A 26,777-nucleotide genomic window follows, 5' to 3' on the forward strand; every position below is an offset into this window, starting at 1 on the left:
TTCTTGAATATGACACCAGAGGTACAAGCAACAAAAGGAAAAGTAAATAGACTTCATGATAAGTAAAAAGCCTGTACATCAAAAGCCACTGTCACTAATAAGGCAATCCACAGATTGGGAGGAAATACTCGCAAATCTATATAATTGATTAACATCCAGTATACAGAAAGAACTGCTAAAACTCAACAACAAAAACACAATCCATTTAAAAACGGGCAAAGGATTTGAATAGACATATCTCTAAAGAAGGTTAAAAGGATCAATAAGGATATGAAAAATGATTAACATCAGTAATTATTAGGGAGATGTAAATCAAAACTACAATAAGGGCTGGGAGCAGTGGTCACACCTGTAATCCTGGCACTCCTGGGAGGCCAAGGTGGAAGGATCCCTTGAGGTCAGATTTTGAGACCAGCATGAGCAAGAGATAATTTATACCACTGAACTGTACATTTTATTTATTTTTATTTTTATTTTTGAGACAGAGTCTCACTTTGTTGCCCTGGGTAGAGTGCCATGGCATCATAGCTCACAGCTACCTCAAACTCTTGGGCTCAAGTGATCCTCTTGCCTCAGCCTCCCAGGTAGCTCAGACTATAGGTGTTTGTCACAACGCCGGCTATGTTTAGAGACAGGGTCTCGCTCTTGTTCGGGCTGATCTCAAATTTCTGAGCTCAAGTGAACTACCAGCTTCAGCCTCCCAGAGTGCTAGGACTATAGGCGCAAGCCACTGCACCTGGCCTTGAACTGCACACTTTAAAATGGTAAATCGTGTGTATTTTACCACAATAAAAAAAATGACGAGAAAGTAATTTAGTTCATAAACATCTTCTCCGATGACGTTTGCTAAACATAGCCAATTTAAAGTTTCATTTATACAACACTGGATATTATCTGCTTAAAAAGAAAAAGAAAAGGCCAAGTGTGGTCACTCACAATCCTAGCACTCTGGGATGCCTAGGCAGGTGGATTGTTTGAGCTCAGGAGTTTGAGACCAACCTGAGCAAGATTGAGAACCTGTCTCTAAAAATAGCTGGGCACCTGTAATCCCAGCTACTTGAGAGGCTGAGGCAAGAGGATCACTTGAGCCCAACAGTTTGTGGTTGCTATGAGTTATGATGCCACAGCACTGTACTGAGGGTAATAAAGTAAGACTGTCTCAAAAAAAAAAAATAGGCTCAGTGCCTGTAGCTCAGTGGCTAGGATGCCAGTCACATATACTGGAGCTGGAGGGTTTGAATCCAGCCCGGGCCTGCCAAACAACAAAGACAACTACAACCGAAAAATACCCAGGCATTGTGGCGGGTGCCTGTAGTTCCAGCTACTTGGGAGGCTGAGGCAAGAGACTCACTTAAGCCCAAGAGCTCAATAAATAAAAATAAAAGAATAAACCTATAGAACGTATCTCATTCATAACCCATGGACTGCCTTCTTTTTATATACTAATATCATTTTCTTTGGATATATATCCAGAAGTGGGATTTCTGAGTTATCTGGCAATTCTATTTTTGATTTTTTTTTTGAGACAGAGTCTCAAGCTGTCACCCTGGGTAGAGTGCTGTGACATCACAGCCCACAGCAACCTCAAACTCTTGGGCTCAAGCGATTCTCTTGCCTCAGCCTCCCAAGTAGCTGGGATTACAGGTGCCCAACATAGCACCCAGCTGGCTATGTGCAGTTGTCATTGGTATTTTAGCTGGCCTGGACCGGGTTCAAACCCACCAGCCTCAGTGTATGTGGCTGAGCTACGGAAGCTGCCTATTTTTGATTTTTTGAGAAACTTTTCCTGCTGTCTTCCATAATGGCTATACTAATTTACATTCCCATCAACAGTGTTCAGGGGTTCCTTTTTTTCCACACCCTTGTCAACATTTATTGTTTATCTTTTTGATAATAGTCATTCTGGCAGGTGTGAGGTAATATCATTGTGGTTTTTAATTTTCATTTTTCTGATTATTAGTGATTTTTCATATACCTGTTGGCCACTTGCCTTCTTTTGAGAAATGTTTATTTGGGTCCTCTGCACATTTTTAATCAAGTTTTTTGTTGCTTATTTTTATTTCTATAAAATTGGTAGTAATGTCCCCATTTACATTTCTTGTTTTAGTAATTTGTATATTCTCTCTTTTTTCTGTTTTGCTTTTTTGAAAGATAAGGTTTTGCTTTGTTGCCCAGGATTGGTGATCATACCTCACTGCAGTCTTGAACCCCTGGGCTCAAGTAATCCTCCCACCTCAACTTCCCAAGTAGCTGGGACAAGTGCATGCCACCAGGTCTAACTACCAGGGTCTTGCTCTGTTGCTCTGGCTAGTGTACAATGGCAACATCATAGTTCACTGCAACTTCAAATTCCTGGGCTCAAACAATCCCCCTGCCTCAGCTTCTCAGATAGCTGGAAATAGAAGCACATACCACCACACCTGACTAATTTGTTTTTTTTCATAGAGTTGGGGTCTTACTGTTGTCCAGGATGATCTTGAACTCCTAGACTCAAGCAATCCTCCCACCTCAGCCTGCAAGTGCTGGAATTACAGGCCTAAACCACAGGACTGGCTCTCCTTTTTTCTGTCAGTCTATCGAATAAAGGTTTGTTGATCTTTTCCAAGAAACAACTTTTATTTTTCTTTTTTTTTTTTGAGATGGAGTCTTACTATGTTGCCCTCAAACTCTTGGGCTTAAGTGATTCTCTTGCCTCAGCCTCCCAAGTAGCTGGGACTATAGGTGCCCACCACAATGCCTGGCTATTTTTTTGTTGTAGTTGTTGTCGTTTAGCAGGCCCGGGCTGGGTTCGAACCCACCAGCCCTGGTGTATATGACCAGCGCCCTAACCACTGAGCTATGGGTGCTGAGCCCAATTTTTGTTTTTTTTTTGGTTTTCCCTATTGTTTTTCTGTTCTCTTTTATTTTTCTCTAATCTTTATTATTTCATTCCTTTTGCTAGCTTTGGGTTTAGTTTGTACTTCATTTTGTTAGCAGAACTTCAGCACTTGTCCCTGAAGCTGTCATCAAAAAAAAAAAGAGAGACAGCTGTTTGAGAAGGAAAAAGATGCTTATTACTTTGCTAAGCAAAGGAGGAAACTGGCACCTCAAAATCTAAATTCCTTACAGAAGCACGGAGCTTCTAAGGTTTTGATCCCATAATCCCATTTTGGGCCAATACAGTCTCGTGGTCTCTGCAACAGTCATGTGACCTTATCCAGATTAATCCCATCTTCAGCTAAGACAGTGGTTCTCAACCTTCCTAATGCCGCGAGCCTTTAATACAGTTCCTGTGGGTTGTGATCCACAGGTTGAGAACCGCTGTCGCGAAGAGGATCTCATGACCTACACCCATCCCATCTTCAGCTAAGAAGATCTTATAATTTCTGCCCAGACAATTCCCTTGAGCTATCTCCTGTGGCACAAAGAGTCAGAAGCATCCCCTGCCCCTCCCAACCACTGGCTTGCCACAGGGATGCAGGTTCCACTTAGTGTTAAGAGTTCCAAAAATGTTGGGGAGACTGAAAATATCTGCCATTTTATTTTTGGGCTATTCCCTCTGCAACAATTTTATTTTTATTAAGGGAAAGAGTTAAGTAATTTATTCGAGTTTTTTTATTGGAGGCATTATAGTTCTAAGAATGCCTGTCTTAGAACTGACAGCTGCATTCCATAACTTTTGGTACGATGCATTTTATTTTTATTTTTATTTTTTGTAGAGACAGAGTCTCACTTTATTTTTCTTGGTAGAGTGCTGTGGTGTCACACAGCTCACAACAACCTCCAATGCCTGGACTTAGGCAATTCTCTTGCCTCAGCCTCCTGAGTAGCTGGGACTACAGGTGCCCGCCACAACACCCTGCTGTGTTTTGTTGCAGTTTGGCCGGGGCCGGGTTTGAACCCGCCACCCTCTGTATATGAGGCCAGTGCCCTACCCACTAAGCCACAGGCAGTGCCCGATGCATTATATTTTTGTTGAGGTATTTTCAATCCCCTTTATAATTTTTTTCCATTGGTTGTTTATGAATTTGTTGTTTAATTTTCACATATTTGTGGATTTTCCAGTGTTTCTTCTATTATTGGTATCTAGTTTCATTCCACTGTGATCAGAACAGATAAATTATTTAAAATATTTTTGTTTTGTATCTTTTGTATTTTTCTTTTTTTCAGAGACAGGATCTTACTGTTTGGATTGTCTCTGCCCAGAATGAAACTCCTGGGCTCAAGTGATCTCCCACTTCAGCCTCCCAAGTAGCTGGGATTACGGATGTACAGCACTGTTCCCAGTTTATGGGGTTTATTTGAGACAGAATCTTGCCTGTTGCTCAGGCTAGAGTGCAATATCATCATTAGCTCACTGCAACTTCAAACTCCTGTGCTTAAATGATTCTCTTGACTCAGCCTCTTGAGTAGCTGGGACTGCAGGTGTGCACCACCACCGTGCCTGGCTAATTTTATTATTTGTTGTAGAGACAGGGGTCTTTTGCTGGTCTTGAACTTCTGACTTTAAGCAATTCTCCTGTCTCAGCCTCCCAGAGTATTACAGGTGTGAACCCCTTTGCCCTGCCCTGGCTTGTGTTTTAAAGATTTAACAAGGCTTGTTTATTGTGGCCTAATCTATGGTCTAGTTTGCAGAATGTTCCATGTGTGCTTTAGAAGAATATTGCCAGGCCTGGTGGCTCATGCCTGTAATCCTAGCATTCTGGGACGCTGAGGTGGGTGGATTGTCTGAGTTCATGAGTTCAAGACCAGCCTGAATAAGAGTGAGACACCTAAAAATAGCCTTGTATTGTGGAGCACAGCTGTAGTCCCAGCTACTGGGGAGGCTGAGGCAAGAGAATCGCTTGAGCCCAGGAGTTTGAGGTTGCTGTGAGCTATGACACCATGGCATTCTACCAAGGGCAGCAAAGTGAGACTGTCTCAAAAAAAAAAAGGAAGAATATGTCATTCAGTGGACTGTTGTGTATATGTCTGTTAGTTCCAATTTATTTATAGTGTTGTTCAGGTCTTCCATTTCTTTTTTTTTTTTTAATTAAATCATAGCTGTGTACATTAATGCAATCATGGGGTACAATGTGCTGGTTTTATATACAATTTGAAATGTTTTCATCAAACTGGTTAACATAGCCTTCACGGCATTTTCTTAGTTATTGTGTTAAGACATTTATATTCTACACCTAGTAAATTTCACATGTTCCCTTGTAAGATGCACAAGTCTTCCATTTCTTTGTTGATCTTCTGTCTAGTCGTCCCATCTATTATTGAAAGTGGGATATTGAAGTTTCTAATTATTATTGTAGAAGTATCTATTTTTCCCTTCAATTCTTTCAGTGTTTGCATCATATATTTGGGGGGCTCTTTCATTTAGTGTATATATGTTATGTCTTTTTGGTGAATTGACCCTTTAGTCAATATATAATGTCCTTATATATCTCTTACAACAGTTTTTTTTTGTTGTTGTTGTTCTTTTTTAAAAAATAATTCTTTTTATTTAGAGGCAGGGTATTGCTGTGTTGCCTAGGCTGGCCTCAAACTCCTTGGGTCAAGGGATCCTTCTGCCTCAGCCTCCTGAGTAGCTAGGACTAGAGGTATGCACTACCTTGTTTGGTACTTCTAACAGTTTTTGACTTAAACAAAACTCTAACAGACTTTTGACTTTGTCTGCTATTAGTACAAAATATAGCCACCTTACCTCTTTTAGTTACTATTTGTATGGAATATTTTTCCTGTACTTTTACTTTCTTTTTTTTTAATCAGAGAATTATTTGCATTTTTTTAATTTTCACATATACATGTGTTCATTAGGCTTCCACTTTTTGCCTTCACAAAATTAAAAAGGCTTAAACTTTAACAACAATAACAATGTTTAAGATGGGGACCAGAAACAAAAACCTCACAAAAAAATGAACAAAAACAAATACATTCAGAAAAGAAATCAGACAATTGCTGCAACAAAGTGTTAAGCAATAATAATAATAGTAATGCAAAGAAAGTAACATTCACATTGTCAAATAAGAAAATGTCCGTTATAGAATGCTTTGACTCTTAGGTTCAGTATGGAGTCATCAGTTAACTACTTCTTATTATTTTTTTCCCAAAGTATCAAAGAATAGACAACTAATATTTATAAATAAAGATAAAAGATAATTTCAAAAAATAGATCATGCCAAATCTTATAGACAATAGAAAAAGAAGAAATACTTCAAAATCATTCTACTTAATCTGGATACACCTGATATTAAAATTAGAAAAAATATATTATTATAAAGGGGAAATTACAGAATTACTTTTACTTTCCACCTATTTGCATCTTTAGATCTAAAGTGAGTTTCCTGTAGACGTATGATATATGATAAATATATCTACTATTTTAATTGTGTTTTTTAAATCTATTCTGCCAGTCTCTGCCTTTGTTTGGACAGTTTAATCCACTTACATTTAAGATAATTTCTAAGGTAAGTAAGGAAACTTATTATCATTTTGCTATTTGTTTCATCTTCCTTTCTCTTTCCTTTCCCTTTGCTTTTCCTTCCCTTCCCCTTCCCTACCCCTTCTCTTTTCTGTCCCTTTCCATTCCCTTCCTTTTACTTTCCCTTTCCTTTCCTTTTATTTTTTAGATAGGTCAGCCTCTGTCACCCAGGCTAGAGTATAGTGGTTAGTCATCATAGCTCACTGCAAACTCAAACTTTTGGGCTCAAGAGGTCTTCTTGCTTCAGCCTCCCAAGTAGCTGGGACTACAGGCATGAGTCATGGTGCCTGGCCTATTTTTCATATTTCTTTTTTTGAGACAGAGTCTCACTATGTTGCTCAGTAGAGTGCTGTGGCATCACAGCTCACAGCAACCTCAAACTCTTAGGCATAAGTAGTTCTTTTGCCTCAGCCTCCCAAGTAGCTAGGACTACAGGAGCCCGCCACAATGCCTGGCTATTTTTGGTGTTGTTGTTGTTGTTATTGTTATGTGGCATCCCTGGTGTATGTGGTTAGTACCCTAGCTGCTGAGCTACAGACACCAAGCCTACTTTTTATATTTCCCAATAGATTTTTTTTTTCTCCCTCATTTCATCCATTATGGCTATCTTTTGTGTTTTTTTTTTGTTTTGTTTGTTTCGTTTTTTGAGACAGAATCTTGCTCTGTCTTCCCAACTAGAGTGCCATGGCCTAAGCCTAGCTCACAGCAACCTCAAACTTATGGGTTCAAGCAATTCTCCTCCATCAGGCTCCTGAGTAGCTGGGACTGCAGGCATATACCACCATGCCTGGCTAATTTTTCTGTTTTTGGTAGAGACAGGGTCTTGGTTTGCTCAGGCTGGTCTTGAACTCCTAAGTTTAAGCAATCCTCCCACCTTGCTAGGATTATAGGCATGAGCCATTGTGCCTGGCCTTGCAAGTAGTTTCTTTGTGGTTACCATAAGGCTTTTACATAACATACTAAACCTACAACAATCTAATTTGAATTAATACCAACTTCAGTTGAATATAGAAACTCTACTTATACGTGTAAAGTTTTATCCCTCCTTCATGTTATTAATGTCACAAATTACATCTCTATACATTATGTACCCAATAATGTAGATTTAAAATTTTTTATTTTTTTTGCAGTGGCTCATGCCTATAATCCCAGCACTCTAGAAGGCCGAGGTGGGTAGATTGCTTGAGCTCAGGAGTTTGAGACCATCCTGAGCAAGAGTGAGTCCCCATCTCTACTAAAAATACAAAAAGTAGCCAGGCATTGTGGTGGGCTCCTATATAGTCCCAGCTACTTGGGAGGCTGAGGCAAGAGGATTGGTCAAGCCCAAGAGTTTGAGATTGTTGTGAGCTGTGATACAAGGCACTTGACCCAGGGTGACAGAGTGAGACGCTGTCTCAAAAAAAAAAAAGAAAAATTATAATTTTTAATGCATTTGTCTTTTAAGTCTTGTTGAAAATAAAATGTGGAGTTTTTATACAAACCAAACTATAGTACCGCTGGCTTTTAATTTTGATTATGTATTTCTCTTTACTGTAGATCTTTACATCTCACACTGTGGCAATTTACCATCTAGCATTCTTTCATTTTAGTCTGAAAGACTCTTTTTACCATTTCTTTCTTTCTTTTTTTTTTCTTTTTTTTGAGACAGAGTCTCACTTTGTCACTCTCAGTAGAGTGCAGTGGCATCACAGCTCACAGCAACTTCAAACTCTTGGGCTCAAGTGATTCTCTTGCCTCAGCCTCCCAAGTAGCTGGGACTACAGGTGCCTACCATAACACCTGGCTATTGTTAGAGACGAGGTCTCGCTCTGGCTCAGGCTGGTCTCTTAAGTGATGAGCTCAGGCAATTCACCAGCCGCAGCCTCCCAGATTGCTAGAATTACAGGCGTGAACCGCCATGCCCGGCCTCTCTTTACTATTTCTTGTAGAGCAGGTAGAGTTCATATAAGGTCTGCTCCCTTCTGATTCAAGTGGTCAAAGGATAGGGAACTAGAAGATGAGCTTCTGCCCTCCTAGGACCAAGTCTGCCATCACACCCATAAAGGAGCAGGGAAAGGCAAGTAAAAATCCTACAAAACTTTCCTGCCATTTTAAAGATAGCTTTTTCTTGCCTGAATGCTTGGTTGCTGTGGACCAGTGGTTCTTAACCTTCCTAATGCTGCGACCCTTTAATACAGTTCCTCATGTTGTGGTAACCCCCAACCATAAAATTATTTTCATTGCTACTTCATAACTGTAATTTTGCTACTGTTACGAATCGTAATGTAAATATCTGATATGCAGGATATATTTAGGCGACCCCTGTGAAAGGGTCATTTGACCCCCAAAGGGGTCATGACCCACAGGTTGAGAACCGCTACTATAGACCTTTGACTTTTCCATAGCGCCTACAAACTTGGTTCAGACAGCTTTTAGTGTTTTTCTTCATGTTTCTGTGTGAAAGAGAGCTTAAAGCTTCCTAGTCTGCCAGTTTGCCAAAATACTGGTTTTTAACCTCACAAAAGAAATTAGCAATTATTTTTTAAAAATTATAAAATGTGTGGGCGGCGCCTGTGGCTCAGTCGGTAGGGCGCCGGCCCCATATGCCGAGGGTGGCGGGTTCAAACCCGCCCCGGCCAAACTGCAAAACCAAAAAATAGCCGGGCGTTGTGGCGGGCGCCTATAGTCCCAGCTACTCGGGAGGCTGAGGCAAGAGAATCGCTTAAGCCCAGGAGTTGGAGGTTGCTGTGAGCTGTGTGAGGCCACGGCACTCTACCCGAGGGCGGTACAGTGAGACTCTGTCTCTACAAAAAAAAAAAAAAAAAATTATAAAATGTGTAGTGTTTTGGATAACTGGAATATCATTCAGTGTTGGTGATTTGCTGGAAGGACAATCTGTGTATATATTATGTGTGTTTGTTACAAGTGTAAATGTGTATCTGAACAGATAGTATGGATATATGTATAAATATATGTATATATGTACATGTATGGATACCATATATGTGTGTATGTTTGTGTATGAATATACAGTTTATACATGTATACAAATCAGAAAAGCCTTAAAATATTGATATCTTATTGATCTAGAAACTCTGAAATTTGGCTTAAGAAATTGATCATGGATGCTTACGGGGCATTCGGCTACAGTATTTATTGCATACATTCCTTATAATGATGAAATTACAGGGGCCAAGCCCCCTTGGGCCCCTAAAGTTTCTCTGAAAAATCAACTCATAAAAGGCTGATTAATTTTAAAAAAGGCTTAGAAATTTATTTAACATGTATACATTGGAGAGTTACAGAGTGATAAGAGGGTTTGGAAACTTATGTACTGCCTGGCAAAAAGTTTGGAAGGAGTAGAAGAGGAATGTGTTGAAGGGAAATAAACAATTACCATGAAAGTAAATGGGTCAGGGAACAGACAGTAACTTACAGAGGGTCTGTCCAGCTGTGGTTACATTCTTGGTCTTAAAGAGAAAGGAAGAAAATGCAGTTGTTCTCCTTGGTGGGTCTGAATAATAGGCAGATAAAAGAACTTCAGCTTCTTTGGGAGAGATGGATAGGGAGGAAGGTTAGAGAGACCTGGAGTCTTGTTCAATTCAGTTTGTCAAAGTGCCATCTTTTGGGGTATCGGTTTCTGAGGTGTCCAACATTTCTTTTTCTGAAACATCCCTAGAAATTCCACACACTAAAAAACTGAGTTGAGGTTAAGTGCTGTGGCTTACACCTGGAATTTTAGCACTCTGGGAGGCCGAGGTGGGTTGAGTGCCTGAGCTCAGAAGTTAAGAGTCCAGCCTGAGCAAGAGTGAGACACCATCTCTAAAAATATAGGCATGTGACAGGTGCCTGTAGTCCCAGCTACTCAGGAGGCTGAGGCAAGAGAATCACTTGAACCCAAGAATTTGAGGTTGCTGTGAGCTGTGATGCCACGGGACTCTACCAAGGGTGACAAAGTGAGACTCTGTCTCAAAAAAAGAAAGTAAAAATAAAAATAAATAAATAAAAGCTGAATTGGTGGCTGTAGAACAAAAAATTGAGCTGCTAATTGAGTAGTAAAGGATCCAATTAAACCAGTCTCTCGTTTCTGGGAATATGCCAGTCCCATTGAATAGCTGTCTCTCATTTCAGGAGATGGCATTGAAAAGCAAAGGTTAATGTTTGGAACAATCTATAAACCAGATTTCTTAGAGTCTGGACTGTAATCAGACTTGAAGCATCTTCACTTAATGTGGAAGTTGGAAGTAGCGGTGTCAATCTGATAGATTTTTCTCACCTGTAGTTTGTATGTCATAAGGTATGCAGCAGGGCCTCAGGAAAAAGACAGTAGCAATTTTGTTGAGTCTAAGTAAAAAAATGGAAGAAAATTTTGGAAACATTAGCTTAGAGACTTGTAGCCAGGAAATAATTCAGAATTCAATCCAAATTGTAGGCAAATACTAAAAACTCAAAAACAATGAACAAGGATATAGTCTGATAATGGGTATATTATAGTTTTCTTCTGAAATATAAATATTTTCTCCCTGGTTTCCCATTTCTACCAAGGATAAATCATAGTAGGACCAATCATTTGCAAAATGAATTTTAATCTTATTTTACTCTGCTTGATTATTTGCATAAAGTGCAGCAAGAATAGTGATTGGCCCTATAAGCTCTTTTTTCCTTTTCCTTTCCCTTTTTTTTTTTTTTTTTGAGACAGAATCTCACTTTCTTGCCCCCGAAAGAGTGCTGCGGTGTCATAGCTCATAGCAACCTCAAACTCTTGGGCTCAAGCAAGCCTCTTGCCTCTGCCTCCTAAATAGCTGGGACTACTGGTGCCCACCACAACACCTGGCTATTTTTTAGAGATGGGGTCTTGCTCTTGCTGAGGCTAGTCTCAAACTGGTGAGCTCAAGTGATCCACCTGCTTTGGCCTCCCACAGTGCTGGGATTACAGTAGTGAGCCATTGCACCCAACCCCTTTTTTTTTTTTTTTTCTTTTTGAGACAGAGTCTAGGTAGAGTGCCCTGGCATCATTATAGCTCATGGCAAGCTCAAGCCCTTGGGCTCAAATGTTCCTCTTGCCTCAGCCTCCTGAGTAGCTGGTACTACAGGCATCTTCCACCAAGCCAGGTCAGTTTTTATTTTTTATTTTTTTCTCTTGCTTACCTCGGGCTGGTCTCAAAATCTGAGCTCAAGCAATCCATTTGCCTCAGCCTCCTAGGTGCTATAGCCACCTTGCCTGCTTTATAAGCTCTCTTTAAATTGGCTTTGCTGGAACTTTATTTTTTCCTGAGACAGGTCTTGCTCTGTTGCCTAGTGCCATGGCATCCGCCTAGCTCACAGCAACCTCAAACTCCTCAGCCTCCTAAGTATCTGGGACTACAGGTGCCTGCCACAACACTGGCTAATTTTTCTATTTTTAGTAGAGATGGGTCTCACTCTTGCTCAGGCTGGTCTCAAACTCCTGAGCTCAAGCAGTTGTCTTTGCTTGGCTTCCCAGAGTGCCAGGAGGTATTGCTGGAAATCTTAAATTTATTTTTTATTCATTTATTTTTATAGCAGATTAATATCAGGGGTCCCGGTTGTGGTTTCCCTTACATTGTGCCCATTAGGTAGGACCATACCAATCCCCTTTCCTCCTCCCTTTTTTTTTTTCAGATTAATATAAGGGTACATATAATTAGGTTACATTGTTTGCATTTCTTAGGTAAAGTCCAAGTTGTAGTTTAACCCTTCACTCAGGAGGTATGCCATATATACCCCATTGTGCCCTTTAGGTGAGAACTTATTAAACACCCTCCTTGAATTTAATTGTGTTTTTCTCTCATGTGGGTGTGTAGTTGTTCATCTGCTAGTTTCATATTGGTATTGAGTACATTGGATGCTTGCTTTTCCATTCTTGTGATATATACATACTTAGGAGGATGTTCGCCAAATCCATCCAGGTAAATACAAAAGTTGTAAAGTCTCCATCTTTCTTTCTTTTTTTTTTTTTTTTTGTGGTTTTTGGCCGGGGCTAGGTTTGAACCCGCCACCTCCGGCATATGGGACCAGCGCTCTACTCCTTGAGCCACAGGCGCCACCCAAGTCTCCATCTTTCTTAATGGCTAAATAGTTACTGGAGTTTTTAAAATATGGAATCTCGGATTACACTTTCAAAAGCCTCAAGGCTAGCCAAGCCAAGGATTTATCTGTGCCTGCAGATAGATACTTGTATGACTTGGTGAATTCCTTTTTTCTTAAAGTCCCAAAATAACTTGCGGTTCCTGGGCCTGTCATAAAGTGTTAGTCTTGGCTTGGCACCTGTAGCTCAGTGAGTAGGGCGCCAACCACATACACCGAGGCTGGCAAGTTCAAACCCAGCCTGGGCCAGCTAAAACAACAACAAAAACAAAATAGTCACAGCTACTTGGAAGGCTGAGGCAAGAGTATCACTTAAGCCCAAGAGTTTGAAGACACGAAAGGGCACTCTACCCAGGGCGACATACTGAGAGTCTGTCTCAAAAAACAAATAAAATAAAAACAAGAACAAATAATTCTGTTGATTAAAAAAAAAAGTGATAGTCTTTACTTATCATAGGTCAGGAACCTTATAAAAGAACCACTAGACAAGGTACCAGGATATTCTTCCCAAGGGGCTTTTTATCAGCTCTATAAAGTCAACCTCTGCCAGTGCTGTGGTTCATGCCTGTAATCCTAGTACTCTGGGAGGCCAAGGCAGGTGCATTGCTTGAGCCCAGGAGTTTGAGACCAACCTGAGCAAAATCGAGACTCCTCCTGTCTTTACTAAAAATAGAAAAGCTAGCCGGATGTAGTGGCGTACAACTGTCATCTCAGCTACTTGGGAGGCTAAGGCAAGAGGATTGTTTAGCCCAAGAATTTGAGGTTGCTGTAAGCTTTGATGCCATGACACTCTACCAAAGGCAACTGAGTGAGATTCTGTCTCAAAAAAAAAAAGTCAACCTTAATTCTACAAGACATCTGGTCATATCTGAAAATATGCCATTCCACTCAAAGCCTTTGTAAATAACTAATGTCCTGTTCGAAAAGACCACAGATTCTTATTGCATTTAAAGAAAATACAGCAACTATTTGGCCATAAATTCAGAATATTCACAAATAGTTTCAAAATTCTGAAGAAATCAAATAGATAAATGCTTCAATTTTTTACTTTTTTTGTTTTCTTTTTAAATTTATTCAAATTAATTTGACGGTACAATTTTTGGGTTACATTGTTCTCATTTCCAGGGTAAAGTTCCATTTGTAGATGAGCCTCTCACACAGGGGGTGTTTAAATTCCATTTGTAGATGAGCCTCTCACACAGTGGGCGTTTAATACACCTTCACAATGTGCACATTAGGTGAGGTCTTGCCTCAGGCCCTCCCTCCTTCTGCCAAACGTCCTCCCTCCTCCCTCCTCCCCCCTCCCACTTCTCTCTCCCCCTGAACTGGACTATATTAGTGTTTTATTCTTATGAACATGTAATTGTTTATATATTGATTTCATATTAGTATGGAGTACATTGGATGTTTATTTTTCCATTCTTGTGATACTTTACTAAGAAGAATGTATTTTAGATCCATCCAGGTGAAATTTTACTTTTTTAAAAATAAAAGTACACTTTACCCAATTTATTGTAAGTTATAAAAATACTGGCCACAATATTTATATATAATAGTAGGGGTTGGTTAAATAATGTGTTGGTCCACCACACAGTGGAATACTAATATTCAAGTTAAGGGAGTGAACTTACATTACTTATTTAAAAAACAGAGAAAGCTTGCTTTTTATTTATTTATTTATTTATTTTTGGAGACAGAGTCTCACTCTTGTCACCTGCATAGAGTGCTCTGGCTTTGTCATAGCTCACAGCAACCTCAAACTCCTGGGCTTAAGCTACCCTCTTGTATAAGCCTCCCTGGGAGTTGGGATGACAGGCATGGACCACTATGCCTGGCTAGTTTTGTTTTTTGTTTTGGGGGGTTTTTTTTGCAGTTTTTGGCCGGGGCTGGGTTTGAACCCACCACCTCCGGCATATGGGGCTGGCGCCCTACTGCTTTGAGCCGCAGGTGTCACCCCATAGTTTTGCTATTTTTAGTAGAGATAGGGGTCTTGCTCTTGTTCAGGCTGGTCTGGAACTCCTGAGCTCAAACAATCTACCTGCCTCGGCCTTCCAGAGTGCTAGGATTATAGGAGTGAGCCACCGTGCCTGGCCAAGAAAGATTATTTTTTTAAAAAATCATCTAACTTCCCTCACTCTAGTGATAAATCATTACTGTCTTGAATCAGGGCATTTAGGAGTGCCCACTCCCCAAATTCTTTCTAGCCATGGTCTTTCTGATTTGTACTTATTTTGGGATCTCACAAGTCCCCATAGCTTTACTTATCAGCTCCCATTTACGGAGCATTAATTATCTTCTGAACTCAAGGTGGTGATTGTGGGCTTCCATTTTACTGAAGAAGACAAGAAGGCTCACAGGCATTGCATGGATTCTCCCCAGAAGGAAAGAGATTATGGACCAGGCAGTGTATCTACTGCTTTACAATTGTCAACTTATTTAATCCTCACAGAGAAAAGCAGACTTATTTTTAGCCCCATTTTTGAAATGAGGTGCTGTGGCACTGGCAAAATTCTATCTTTCCTGGGCTCCTAGAGCTGGTAACCGGTGGAGCCAATTCCAACACAAGTAGGTATTCAGACTCCAGAGCCAGGGTTAAATCACCACTTTGCTGTCTCCTATTCTTCTTAATAGGAAAAATTACAAAATAATAATTAATATTTACTATAACTCCAAAAAAGATGTTATCAACAATGGTTTATATTGAAGCCCAGAGCTGCTTTATTGTTTTCACTGACAAGAGATCATTTATTTCTGAAAACTCATTTTGCAAGCTCAAAAATTTACCTGCCCAAGTTGTCATAGCTGTGAACCCCCACGGCAGGAATCCAAAATTCATTTTTTTTGCTTAACAATACAATATAAGGAATACTAAAAGTGCCTTACGTTACCTGGGGCTTTACAAAGTGATTTTACATACATTTTACAAGGAGTAACAGGCTCAAAGAGGCCACCAAGTCGTCCAACACTGCTTCGGATGTTAGGAAGTAGGAAAGTTACTGTTTTGCTTAATAATAACACCTTACACTCCATGGCAAAGGGGTTTCCTACGGAAATTGAACTCCAAAGGCATATGTGTGGCCCTCAGTGAGGCCCTAGGGCTAGATCGGGGCCTGGAGCTGATTATCGCTCAAGTTTGGCCCCGCAGGCGCCGCCCGCCAAATTGCGGCCTCGGGGCACCTGGGCAGGTGGGCGGTGGGCGGGCTCCCGGCTGCGTGCGGACCCGGGCCGCCCCGCCCCCACCCCGCCTGGGCCGCCCCCAGGCCGCTCCCAGCGGACCCGGGGCCCACCTACCCCCACCTTAGTCCCTGGAGCGCGGCCCGGAGCGCGGCCAGGATCCGCGAGCGGCCGGCGGCCCAGGCCCCTCCCCGGCGCCGAACCGCGGCCGCGCGGAGGAAGCGGGGGAGGCGGGAGCGGAGACCTCGCCGCGCTCATGGCGTCGCCCGGGTGAGTGCCGCCTCGCAGGCCCCGCGCCCCCGCGGCTGCCGGCCGGGCCAGGAGCGGGGCCGCGAGCGGCTCCGGCCTCCCGGCTGCGGCCTCGGACTCAGCCCCGACCCGTCGCGGGCGTCCCCACCCGCCAGGCCCGCGGCCCTCCATCGCCGACCTTGGGCGGACGCGGCCCGGCGGGTGTGAGGGGCGGGCGGGGGCGCAGGCCGAGGACGGCGGCTGCCGGGGGCGCACGGGCTGCGGGGAGCGAGGGCCGTGGGGGCTTCAGGGTCGGCGCGAGGCCCACGTTCACCGGGGTGGGGGGTGCAGCAGGCGGCGTGGAAACCGGTGCGGATCCGGGGCAGTCCTCGGAGGCCTGGAGAGGCTTCTCCCCGGCCCCTGGCATCTGTATTTTTGGTCATTCAACTTGGTTATGTTAAGAGTTGATGCTTGTTTTCAGCGTCGTTGAGACGTACCCAGAATGTCCCAGAATGTGAGGACCCGGTGCAGACCCCTTCCTGGGAGCCCCTCTAGCCGCTCTGGCATCTCCTTGGTTGGGCTGTTGTCCACGGGCCTTCCTTAAGGTGGCTGCGCTTATTCTGATAGTACTTCCTTTCAACTTTTTTTGGTTTAAAACGTTTTTTCTTTTAGAAAATGATGGTGACACTCATAGTTTGTAATTTTTTTAAAAAAATGCTTCCTTGGCCAAACGAAACCTCAGCGATTCATTATTACTTTTTTGGTGATGAAATATAGAAATGACACAATTAATCCAACACCTTCATTTTATAGTGGAGGAAAACTAGGCTCAAGGTCATTACTTTTAGTTGTCAAAAATTCTTACTTAACTGTTGTCCATCATTTAGAGGGTCTTGATCTAGTGGCTGTAATAGCAGTTCAAGGTGTGCATCTTTACAGTTCACAAAAGGCTTTTGGGGGTCGGGGGTTGTGGATATTATATTGCCTCCTACAGGTGAGGCCTGAGCCAGGCCATGGGGTGATTTGGCTTCATATGTGGGCCTAAATGAAGCAACCTGAATTTGAACCTGGATCTGCGACTCCAGCCAGGTTATGGGCAATTTCCACCCACTTACTGTCTTTCTAGGCTTGGGGGGCAGTGGTCATTTCTAGGACCAGGCCTTTTTTGTTGCTAGCTAAGTACCCAGTACTTTGAGCTCATAAATAGTATAGGCAAGGGCCCATCCCTGGGAAGGCCAGGCTGATTGACCCAGGGGTTCAGGGTTCCACTGCATTCCTATCCCACTTGTCAGTAAAGGGTGGGGCAGAGCCTCTCGGAGGCAGCAAGAGAGTGGCTGAGCCTGTGTGGATCTGCCATGAAGAATTTTAAAAAATCGTGGGGCATTTAGTACCTAAGGACACTACTTGTAGACGTGGGTCAGTGCTAGATTTAATGCTGGGCTGGTAATTCTGTGAGCCATTAGGCCTCAAATTGTGTCTCTGTAGTTAGTGACATTTGCAGTTCTATTTGTGAGTGACCCCGTTACAGTCTGTAATAATTTCCTGAGGGTATCCAGTGCAAAGATCAGATCATAAAACTTTTAGTATGCAAGTGATGTGTAAAATAATGTTTCCATCAACAGCAGTCCCTACATGTAATAGTGACCTCATAAAATGATAGTACTGTATTTTTACTGTACCATTTCTAGGTTTAGATATGTTTAGATATACTAATACTACTGTGTTACCGTTGCCTGTGGTATTCAGTACAGTGACATGTTGTACAGGTTTGTAGCCTAGCTATGTAGTAGTAGGCTGTACCCTAATACCAGGATCCAATCTAATGACACATTTTCTCAGAATGTATCCTTGTTGTTAAGTGGTACATGGCTGGTACGTTATGTACTTACTATATGTAAAAATGTAGGTCCACTCTTCACGCTTCCTTGATAGATTGAAATCTAGTCAGGAGATGGTGTTTCTTGAGACCTCTGCCCTGTTTGATTCAGCCAACTTAAACATTAAGCCTCCAGTAGGTGTTGTGGGGAGCCAATCCAGAGATATATTCAGAGTGGGAGGGGAGTGTTAATTCTGATTGGACTGTTCATAGAATCTGACATTCTTTACTGAGTGACAGTCTCTGTGAGATAGTGGGGAAGGAAAGAAATATGCTGACCATTTTTGAGGATCTTACGAATGTGACAGGCATTGTGCCAAAGGATATGGAAAGAGTGAAGGCATCAAAGGAACAGATGTATGAGAAACACCCCACAGTCCAGTGTGTTTGAAGCTAAGTGGAGAAAGACCAGAGGACAAGGCCGGGGCTGTCTGTGGGACCTGGCCCACTACTTGCTGAAGGGGTGTTTTCCAATGGGGAAATGACACTATCACGTGGGAGCTGTCGGAATCTGTGTGACAGCAGTGTAGGGGAGGCAAAGAGTGTAGAAGGCATGGAGCTCCCGCACCTGAACCATCTACCCTCTACTGAACCAGCCTCACTCTACTGCCCATCTCTGGTCTTTGCCCCTTGCCTGGCTGCTTGACAGCTGCCCAGATCCTCCTCAACTGTCAGCTCCTTCTGCATACTCTTTCCTTGTTAGGGTTTCCTTGGGTTCTACAGTTCATCTCTGCTTATCTTAACACATGTTCTCTGCTTGGTCACATCCTTTTTTTTTTTTTTTGAGACAGAGTCTTACTCCGTCACCAGGGTAGAGTGCCCTGGTGTCAGCCTAGCTTACTATAAGCTCAAACTTGGCCTGGCTAATTTTTTTTATTATATTTTAGTAGAATTTTTTAATTATATTTTAGTGGAGATGGGATCTCATTCTTGCTCAGGCTGGTCTCCAACTCCTGAGTTCAAGTGATCCTCTTGGCTCAGCCTCTCAGAGTGCTAAGATTACAGGTATGAAGCCACCACACCTGGCCTAACTCAGAGGTTCTTAACCTAGGATCCCTGATTCATGGATGGGCTTCTGGAGGCATCTCTGTGTTCCCTTAAACCAGCGGTTCTCAACTCCACAGGAACTGTATTAAAGGGCTGCGACATTAGGAAGGTTGAGAACCACTGCCTTAAACTATATGGAACATTGGGAGTTTTGTGTATTTTCTTTCTTTTTTTTAGAGACAGAGTCTCGTTGTGTTGTCCTCAGTAGAGTGCTGTGGCATCATAGCTCATTGCAACCTCCAGCTCTTGGAGAGAGAAGCTTAGGCCATTCTCTTGCCTCAGCTTCCCAAGTAGCTGGGACTACAGGTGCCTGCCACAACACCCGGCTATTTTTTGTTGCAGTTTGGCCGGGACCGGCTTCAAACCTGGGACCGGCTTCGAACCCGACACCCTCTGTATATGGGGCTGGGGCCCTACTCACTGAGCCATAGGAGCTGCCTGTATTTTCCTGTAGCTTTCATTAAATTCTCAAAGGGGCTGCTAATCCTCAACAATGTTACAACAATTCATCCTGCATTTCCAGATTTTCATTTCAAACTGTGCACTAGGTACAACTCCTCCAATTTCGTTAGCAAACCTGTGTTGTCTTGTAATATATGTGTATTTTTTCATTTTTGTCATTTAGTGAGTGGTTTGAAATACACAAAGTATAAGGCAAAAGACAGCTCAAGTGTAATCTGGGTTTACATAGAGGACCGCTCTCAAAATTTTGGTATACTTTTAAATAGTTACTGTTACCTAAGAGACAGCCTTATAGAAACAACTAGAGTCCCTTCCTCTACCCCATCTGAGTTTGGTGAGCACCCTGACAGGCATTTTCCTTTGCTTTTACATATGTTTATTCTTTGCTCTGTTTTTACATAAATGCTATCATACTGTTCTGCACCTTGTTTTATTTGCCCAACAGTGCACCTTGAAATTCTTTCCATGCCAGAACAAGGAACAGATCTACCTAAATTTGACAGTTGTATCATATTCCATGGTATGGTTATATTATTCAGTTAAGAATGTTTCTGGTTTTCTTTAAGATAATGCTTCTCATCTGTTTCTTCCTCTGGACATCTAGAATAGAAACAAAGAATTGGGCCACGTGTAGTGGCTCACACTGGTAATCCCAGCACTTTGGGAGGCCAAGGTGGGAGGAACTTGAGGCTGGGAGTTTGAGGCTAACCTCAGCAACATAATGAGACACATTTTCCCTACGCACCCCTCAACCCCTTGTTTTTACACAAGTAGGAAAATTAGCAAGGCATGGTGACACGTGCCTATAGTTCCAGCTACTCACATAGCTAAAGCAGGAGGATTGCTTGAGCCCAGGAGTTTGAGGTTGCAGTGAACTATATTGATGTCACTGCACTAGCCCAGGCAACAGAGGGAGATACTACCTCACATACACACACACACAGACACGCACACACACAAAAGGAATTAGACTCTGGTCAAATGGCCTGCCTATTTTTAAATTGATGCTACCAAATTTTAAGAGTTCTCTGCACCTCCCAACACATGATGATATTGGATTTGAAAAGTTTTGAGTGTCTGAAAAGTTTGGAAAATGCCTGCCAGGGTGCTTACCAAACTCAGAAAGTTTTGATTGACCAAAATTATTCAGAAGCAGGATGTTAATGGTACCTTCATTTACCCAGTTGTTTTTTTCCTACCCAATCTTTAAAGATAGAATCCTCATCGTCATCCTTGTATTCCCTCAGAAGTATTCAGTCCGAATTTCTCTGATCTGCTAACCATCAACATCATGTTCTAACCACTGCATTCCAGGTGAACTCATACTTCTTAGCTTGTCGTGTTAGAAAATATGGTCACTGTTATACTTAAGTCCTTCCCAGCCTAGGCTAGAGTATAGGAGTGAGACCTGCCGTGGAAGGGAGGAGCTCAGGCTGAAGATGGGTAGAAAGAAGGATGTTTGGCTTTTGAGTGGGGCTGGGGAGAATGCTGAGCTGAGTAGGACTCGTGGTAATGGAGAAAGTAACTGAGTGAGTGAATCTCAGGAGTGTGTGACCTATTGGGCTTGGGGAAAAGCCAGTACTGGGTGGCAAAACCCAAGGCTTTGTTGTTGTTCCTGTGTGGATGCAGGGTCTATACCTGAGGTAAGAGGGTGGGTGCCACCCTCCCCTCTACTCTGTTTGTGACCTCCTCAGGTCCTTTCCTTAGATCACTTGCCCATTTATTTATTCAGTGAGACAGAATTTCGCTTTGTCACCCTGGCTAGAGTGCAGTGGCATCATAGCTCACTAAAACTTAAGACTCCTGGATTCAAGTGATTCTTCTGCCTCAGCCTCCTGAGTAGCTGGGACTATAGGCACCCACCACAATGCCCAGCTAGTTTTTCTAATTTGATAGAGACAGGATATCTCTCTTACTCTGGCTGGTCTCGAACTCCTGAGCTCATTTGATTCTCCCACCTCAGCCTCCCAGAGTGCTAGGATTACAGGTGTGTCTCACTAGTCCTTTATAACCTTATGTATTTTCCTGGTCATCCCTGCCCACTCCCTTAGGATCATCACCTCTTCTTGGAATTTCCAGGGACTCATCTACCTAGGCAGCTAAAAGCACTCCTATTAACATCCATTGGATATTTACAGTGCCTAAATTTATTTTAACCTTTTGTTTTCTCTGTCCTGGAAGAGTCCCTCCCAGCACCCTCATTTTGTGTGGAGGGAAGGGCTCAGCTCTCCCACTGGAAGGCTGGCCTGGGTGGAATAGACTCTGCACAGTGGAAGACAAATCATCTAGGCAGGCCAGGGGGAGGGCAGGAAAGCAGCCTGTACACCACGCTTCAAGGAGGAAGCAGTAAGAATTCAAACAAGATGTGCCTTTGCTTTTGGGAGAAGTCCAACAGGAACATTTAGCTTGCTCAGTAGCTGCTGTGGCTCGTGCAGAAGGGACACAGCTTTCCCAGCAGGACTGAGACTGCATTAGCTCTCCCCTCAGGCATCTAGGATTGCCCAACCAGCCAGCAGCCACCCAATGTGTTCCCCACACTCCTAGGTATGATGGGAGAACTAGCAGGGGTAGAGTAAGATGTAAGTGTCTCTGGCTCGACAGGGCCGCTCTCCAAATCTGCTCCTGGGTTGCAGAGTGCACCAGACCTTCATCTGATACACCAGCCACGTGGTGACCTCTCCATGGAGACAGAAGAGCCCACTTCAGTGCGGGGAGGGGGGGGCTCCTCTTAACCAGAACCATGAGTGGCAGGGACTATCTAGGGCTGGGGAATGTTCTTTTAAACTTAGATCCTGCCCACTTCCAACAACTCTTGTCAGGCCCTATTAGGCTTTTGCACATATTAGGTTATTTAATCTTCACAGAAACCCTGTGTAGTAAGTAGTTATTCCCATCACACAGGTAAAGAAAGATGCTTAGGTCCAAGTTAATGGGGTTAAGATTAAACTCGATGCAAAATGTTCCAGTTAAATTTGGTTGCTGAGGCACAAAGACAAATGTTGGAGTCTGTTTTTGTTGTGATCACAGCGCATACACAGTGTCTCCCAGCATTAGATAAAAGTGAAGTAAGGATGGTCTCACAGTGTTCACAGGAGTAAGAAGCGGTAGTGACAGAGTAGACAGTACCTTCAGTTGTGGGCTTAGGAGGTGCCTGAAAATGGGATAAATCAGAAGCAACTCCATCCACACTCTCCACACTCAGAGGGAGATGCCCCTGCTCCTGGGGGCGTCTTTCTTGTGGTAGGTCAGATGTCGTTGTTATGCTTTCGAGTCTGCATAGTGACTTTTTATAAAATTGTTAGTTGCTTTATTTTTTAAAATAAGTATAAAAGGGACCTAAAAGAAAACGAAGCCACCTCCCACCCAAGTGGGAAGCATCCTTAGAGCTCATGCTGGAGGGCACATGCAACACAGAGGGAAAGGCTTATCATTTTTGTTTTTGTTGTTATTTTTTCTTGTGGATTTCTAGAACTTCATAATTTAAGAAAAAGAATCTTTTTTAGTATTTGTGCTGCCGAAGCGAGCACAAAAAAAATCTTTTGTCGTTTGTGTTATTTTATACTTAGCCATTTTGCCTTTTTAAAAAAGGTCTTTAATATTTTCTTTTAGTGCATTTTTTAAAAATTTATTTTCAGATCCAGTCGATACTCATTTTGGTGAAAGGAGTATCAGGGATCTACCTTTATTTTTTTCCTAGGTTGTTGTGATTGACTAATATTCAGATTCTTAAAGCCACCTGGATCAGTGATGACATTTCCAGCTGTATTTGAGCCTATTTCTGGGATCTCCTTTTACTGATTCCTCGGGGGTCCTCAAACTGCGGCCTGCTGGCCCACATGAGGCGGTGTGATTGTATTTGCTCCCATTTTGTTTTTTTACTTCAAAATAAGATATGTGCAGTGTGCATAGGAATTTGTTCATAGTTTTTTTTTTTTTTTAAACATAGTCTGGCCCTCCAATGGTCTGAGGGACAGTGAACTGGCCTCCTGTTTAAAAAGTTTGAGGACACCTGCGGCTATGTATTCAACCTTAAATTATTGTTAACTTTATTATCATCATGTGCTATCTATCACTTGGCAGACTTCAGCCTCCTTCATTACTGTTCTGTTTCAAAATTTTCCTGATTATTATTGTAAAAATGTTTTTTCATAGAATCAGCTTATCTATTTTTGAACCTAAGTTCACTTACAGGTTAATTTAGGGAGAATCCACATAAAAATATATTAAGACTTTCCCCCCCCCCAAAACAGGGTATATCTTTTCACTTGCTCTGGTCTTTTATTCAGTATTTAAAAATTGTTTTCATGTAGGTTTTGTGTATTTATTAGATATATTCTTATTTTATTAAGACTAGTTAAGTGAAGTAGTGACATATTTTTGTTGTTGTTGCACTATAAATGGGGGTTTTCCTTCCATGTTTTTTTTTTTAATAATTGATTATTTATTTATTTATTTATTTATTTTGTGTGTGTGTGTGGCTTTTGGCCAGGGCTGGGTTTGAACCCACCACCTCCAGCATATGGGATTGGCGCCCTACCACTTTGAGCTACAGGTGCCGCCCTCCTTCCATGTTTTTAACCTGTTTATATATAGGAGGCAATTTTTTATTTTGCATGTTCCGACCTTACTGAATTCTCTTGTTTGCCGTTGTTTGGGATTTTCTTGGGTTTTTCTTGCACCATAATTTTTTTGTGTTACAGATAAAATACAAGTTGATTCTGTAATTATTGTGGCTAACTTGGTGTCAGGTGGGCATTGCAGAGCATGTGTCTTAAGGAAGATTGCTTGTAGTGGTTTCTCCTGTTTGCTGGGAAGAATTGACTTTCCTAGCCCTCCATGCCCCTTCCAGCTCACGGACCCATCCCAACTACCAGGGATGATAGTTTGGTGTGTGTCCTGGTAGAGCATGTTCGTGCCAGTTTACTCACGATCTCTTAAGTCGGTGTTCCCCACCTGAGAAGGAGCAAGTGATTGAGCCTGCAAACTTGAACTGACCCCGACCCCTGTCTTTCTCTCAATCTGGTCAATCCTTATACCTTGAGAACCTAAGTACATGCCTTTGTCGCTGGTGCTGCTGCCCAGGTCCAAGCCTTTGTTATCTCTTGTCTCTTCTCAGCCCAGCAGCTGATGACATAAATAGGATTGTCACCCTGAACTCAGAGCCTGTCATGGCTCTCTAGTCCTGTTGACTAAAAACCAGAGTCTTCCTTGTGACCTATAAAGCTGCGGCTTCTCCTGCTGCCGCCCTCCTACTCACTGGTCACTCTACTGCTGACGTCCCCGGGACCCCCTGCTGATCTGAGCACTGTTTGGCCTTCGTGCTTCCTCCTCTCACCTCCACCCAAGCCTGTCCTCATGGGGCCCCTCTGCTTGTAGGCCCACTCCAGATAGACTTCAAAAAGGCAGGCTGTCCTCCCTGCCTGTTCTTGGTACACCTTATCCCCTCAGGTTGGCCCACTCCTTCTTTTCTGCATAATACTTAACATCTTCTAGCATATCCTATATTAAAAATTATTGGCGGGCAGCGCCTGTGGCTCAGTGAGCAGGGCGCCGGCCCCATATACCAAGGGTGGCGGGTTCAAACCCAGCCCCGGCCAAACTACAACAAAAAAATAGCCGGACGTTGTGGCCGGCGCCTGTAGTCCCAGCTGCTCCCGAGGCTGAGGCAAGAGAATGGCAGAAGCCCAAGAGCTGGAGGTTGCTGTGAGCCGTGTGACGCCACGGCACTCTACCCGAGGGCGGTACAGTGAGACTCTGTCTCTACAAGAAAAAAAAAAAAGTTAAAAATTATTGGCTTGGCGCCTGTCGCTCAAGTGGCTAAGGTGCCAGCCACATACACCAGAGCTGGCGGGTTCAAACCCAGCCCAGGCTTGCCAAACAACAATGACAACTACAACCAAAAAAAAAAAAAATAGCTGGGCATTGTGGCGGGCACCTGTAGTCCTAGCTACTTGGAAGGCTGAGGCAAGAGAATCACTTAAGCCCAGGAGTTGGAGGTTGCTGTGAGCTGTGACACCACAGCACTCTACCCAGGGCAACAGCTTGGGGCTCTGTCTAAAAAAAAAAAAAAAAATATATATATATATATATATATATTGTTAATTGTCAGTCTCTCCTTGCCTGGTTGAATGTAACCCAAGAGCAGAGAGTTTGTGAACCTCACTGATGTATCTCAAACTTAGTAGCAATAAATATATGGATAAATCTGAGAGAACATTGACTTGCTCAATGTTCGTAAATCTCTTTGGAATCGTTGTGTGTGGGGCAGGGATGGTCAGCCTCATTTTACAGATTAGTATGTGTGTTTTGTAACCAGGTTAATAGTGTTTCTGAAGTGAGCATTCCCCTGTCTCTCCAGTCTAACTCCAGTATAAGCTCTTAAAGAATTATAGCTGTATTTTTTGGTTTGGTGGTGAGTTTTTGTTGGTTTGTTTTATTTTTTGTGAGACAGGCTCTCACTCTGTTGCCCAGCCTGGAGTGCAGTGGTGCGTGCAGTCATAGCTCATTTGGCCTCCAGCTCTCAGGTTCAAGTATTCTTCCTGCCTTAGTCTCCTGAGTAGCCAGGACTCCAGGTATATGGCACCATGCTCAGCTTTTTTTTGTTTGTTTGTTTAAATAGGGTCTCACTATTGCCCAGGTTGGTCTCCTGGCCGAAGAGATTCCCCCTGCCCAAGTACTGGGATTATTGGCACGAGCCCCTGCACCTGGCCAGGGCTGGTTTTTTTTTGTTTGTTTTTTTTTTTGAGACAGAGTCTCACTATGTTGCCCTCAGTAGAGTGCTGTGATGTCACAGCTCACAGCAACCTCAAACTCTTGGACTTAAGCAATTCTCTTGCCTCAGCCTCCCAAGTATCTGGGACTACAGGTGCCCGCCAAAAGGCCCGGCTGTTTTTTTTTTGTTTGTTTGTTTGTTTTTTGAGACAGAGTCTCAAGCTCTCGCCCTAGTTAGATTGCTGTGGTGTCACAGCTCATAGCAACCTCAATCTCTTGGGCTCAAGCGATTCTCTTGCCTCAGCCTCCCAAGTGGGTGGGACTACAGGCACCTGCCACAACGCCTGGCTATTTTTTTTTGTTGTTGTTGCAGTTGTTGTTGTTTTAGCTGGCCTGGGCCAGTTCGAACCTGCCAGCCTTTGGTGTATGTGGTTGGCACCCTACCCACTGAGCTACAGGCGCCACGCCCTTCTAGCTTTTTGAGACTACAGTATACTGTAAATTACAGTTAACCATTTTCGCTCTGCGGTACTGCAGAACACCAGAACTCACTCCTCCTGTGTAGCTAATTTGACATCCATTAACCAATGTCCCCGTGCCTTCCCCTCTCTCCCCTACCCTTCCAGCCTCTAATACCCATAATTATTTCTACTTCCATGTGCTCAAAAAATTTTTTTAGCTCCTATATGTGAGTGAAAACTTGGGATATTTAACTTTCTGTGCCTGGACTTATTTTCCTTAACATAA

The 26,777-nt window shown here is 42.9% G+C and overlaps 1 protein-coding gene across 2 annotated transcripts in view; it reads left to right on the forward strand.

Annotated features, from left to right (window-relative positions):
- Nucleotides 1-15,818: 15,818 nt before the first annotated feature.
- The window catches only part of URGCP (upregulator of cell proliferation), a 28,284-nt gene continuing 17,325 nt past the window's right edge, over nucleotides 15,819-26,777 (forward strand). The window contains exon 1 of one of the 2 annotated variants that reach the window (XM_053608423.1): nucleotides 15,819-15,976. In XM_053608423.1, coding sequence (XP_053464398.1) covers nucleotides 15,963-15,976 — 14 coding nt within the window. In that variant the 5' untranslated portion in view covers nucleotides 15,819-15,962. The remainder of the gene's footprint in view (nucleotides 15,977-26,777) is intronic. The other variant, XM_053608424.1, reaches the window with a different exon arrangement.

The sequence above is a fragment of the Nycticebus coucang genome, chromosome 11 (assembly GCF_027406575.1).
Source record: "Nycticebus coucang isolate mNycCou1 chromosome 11, mNycCou1.pri, whole genome shotgun sequence".
NCBI lineage: Eukaryota > Metazoa > Chordata > Mammalia > Primates > Lorisidae > Nycticebus > Nycticebus coucang.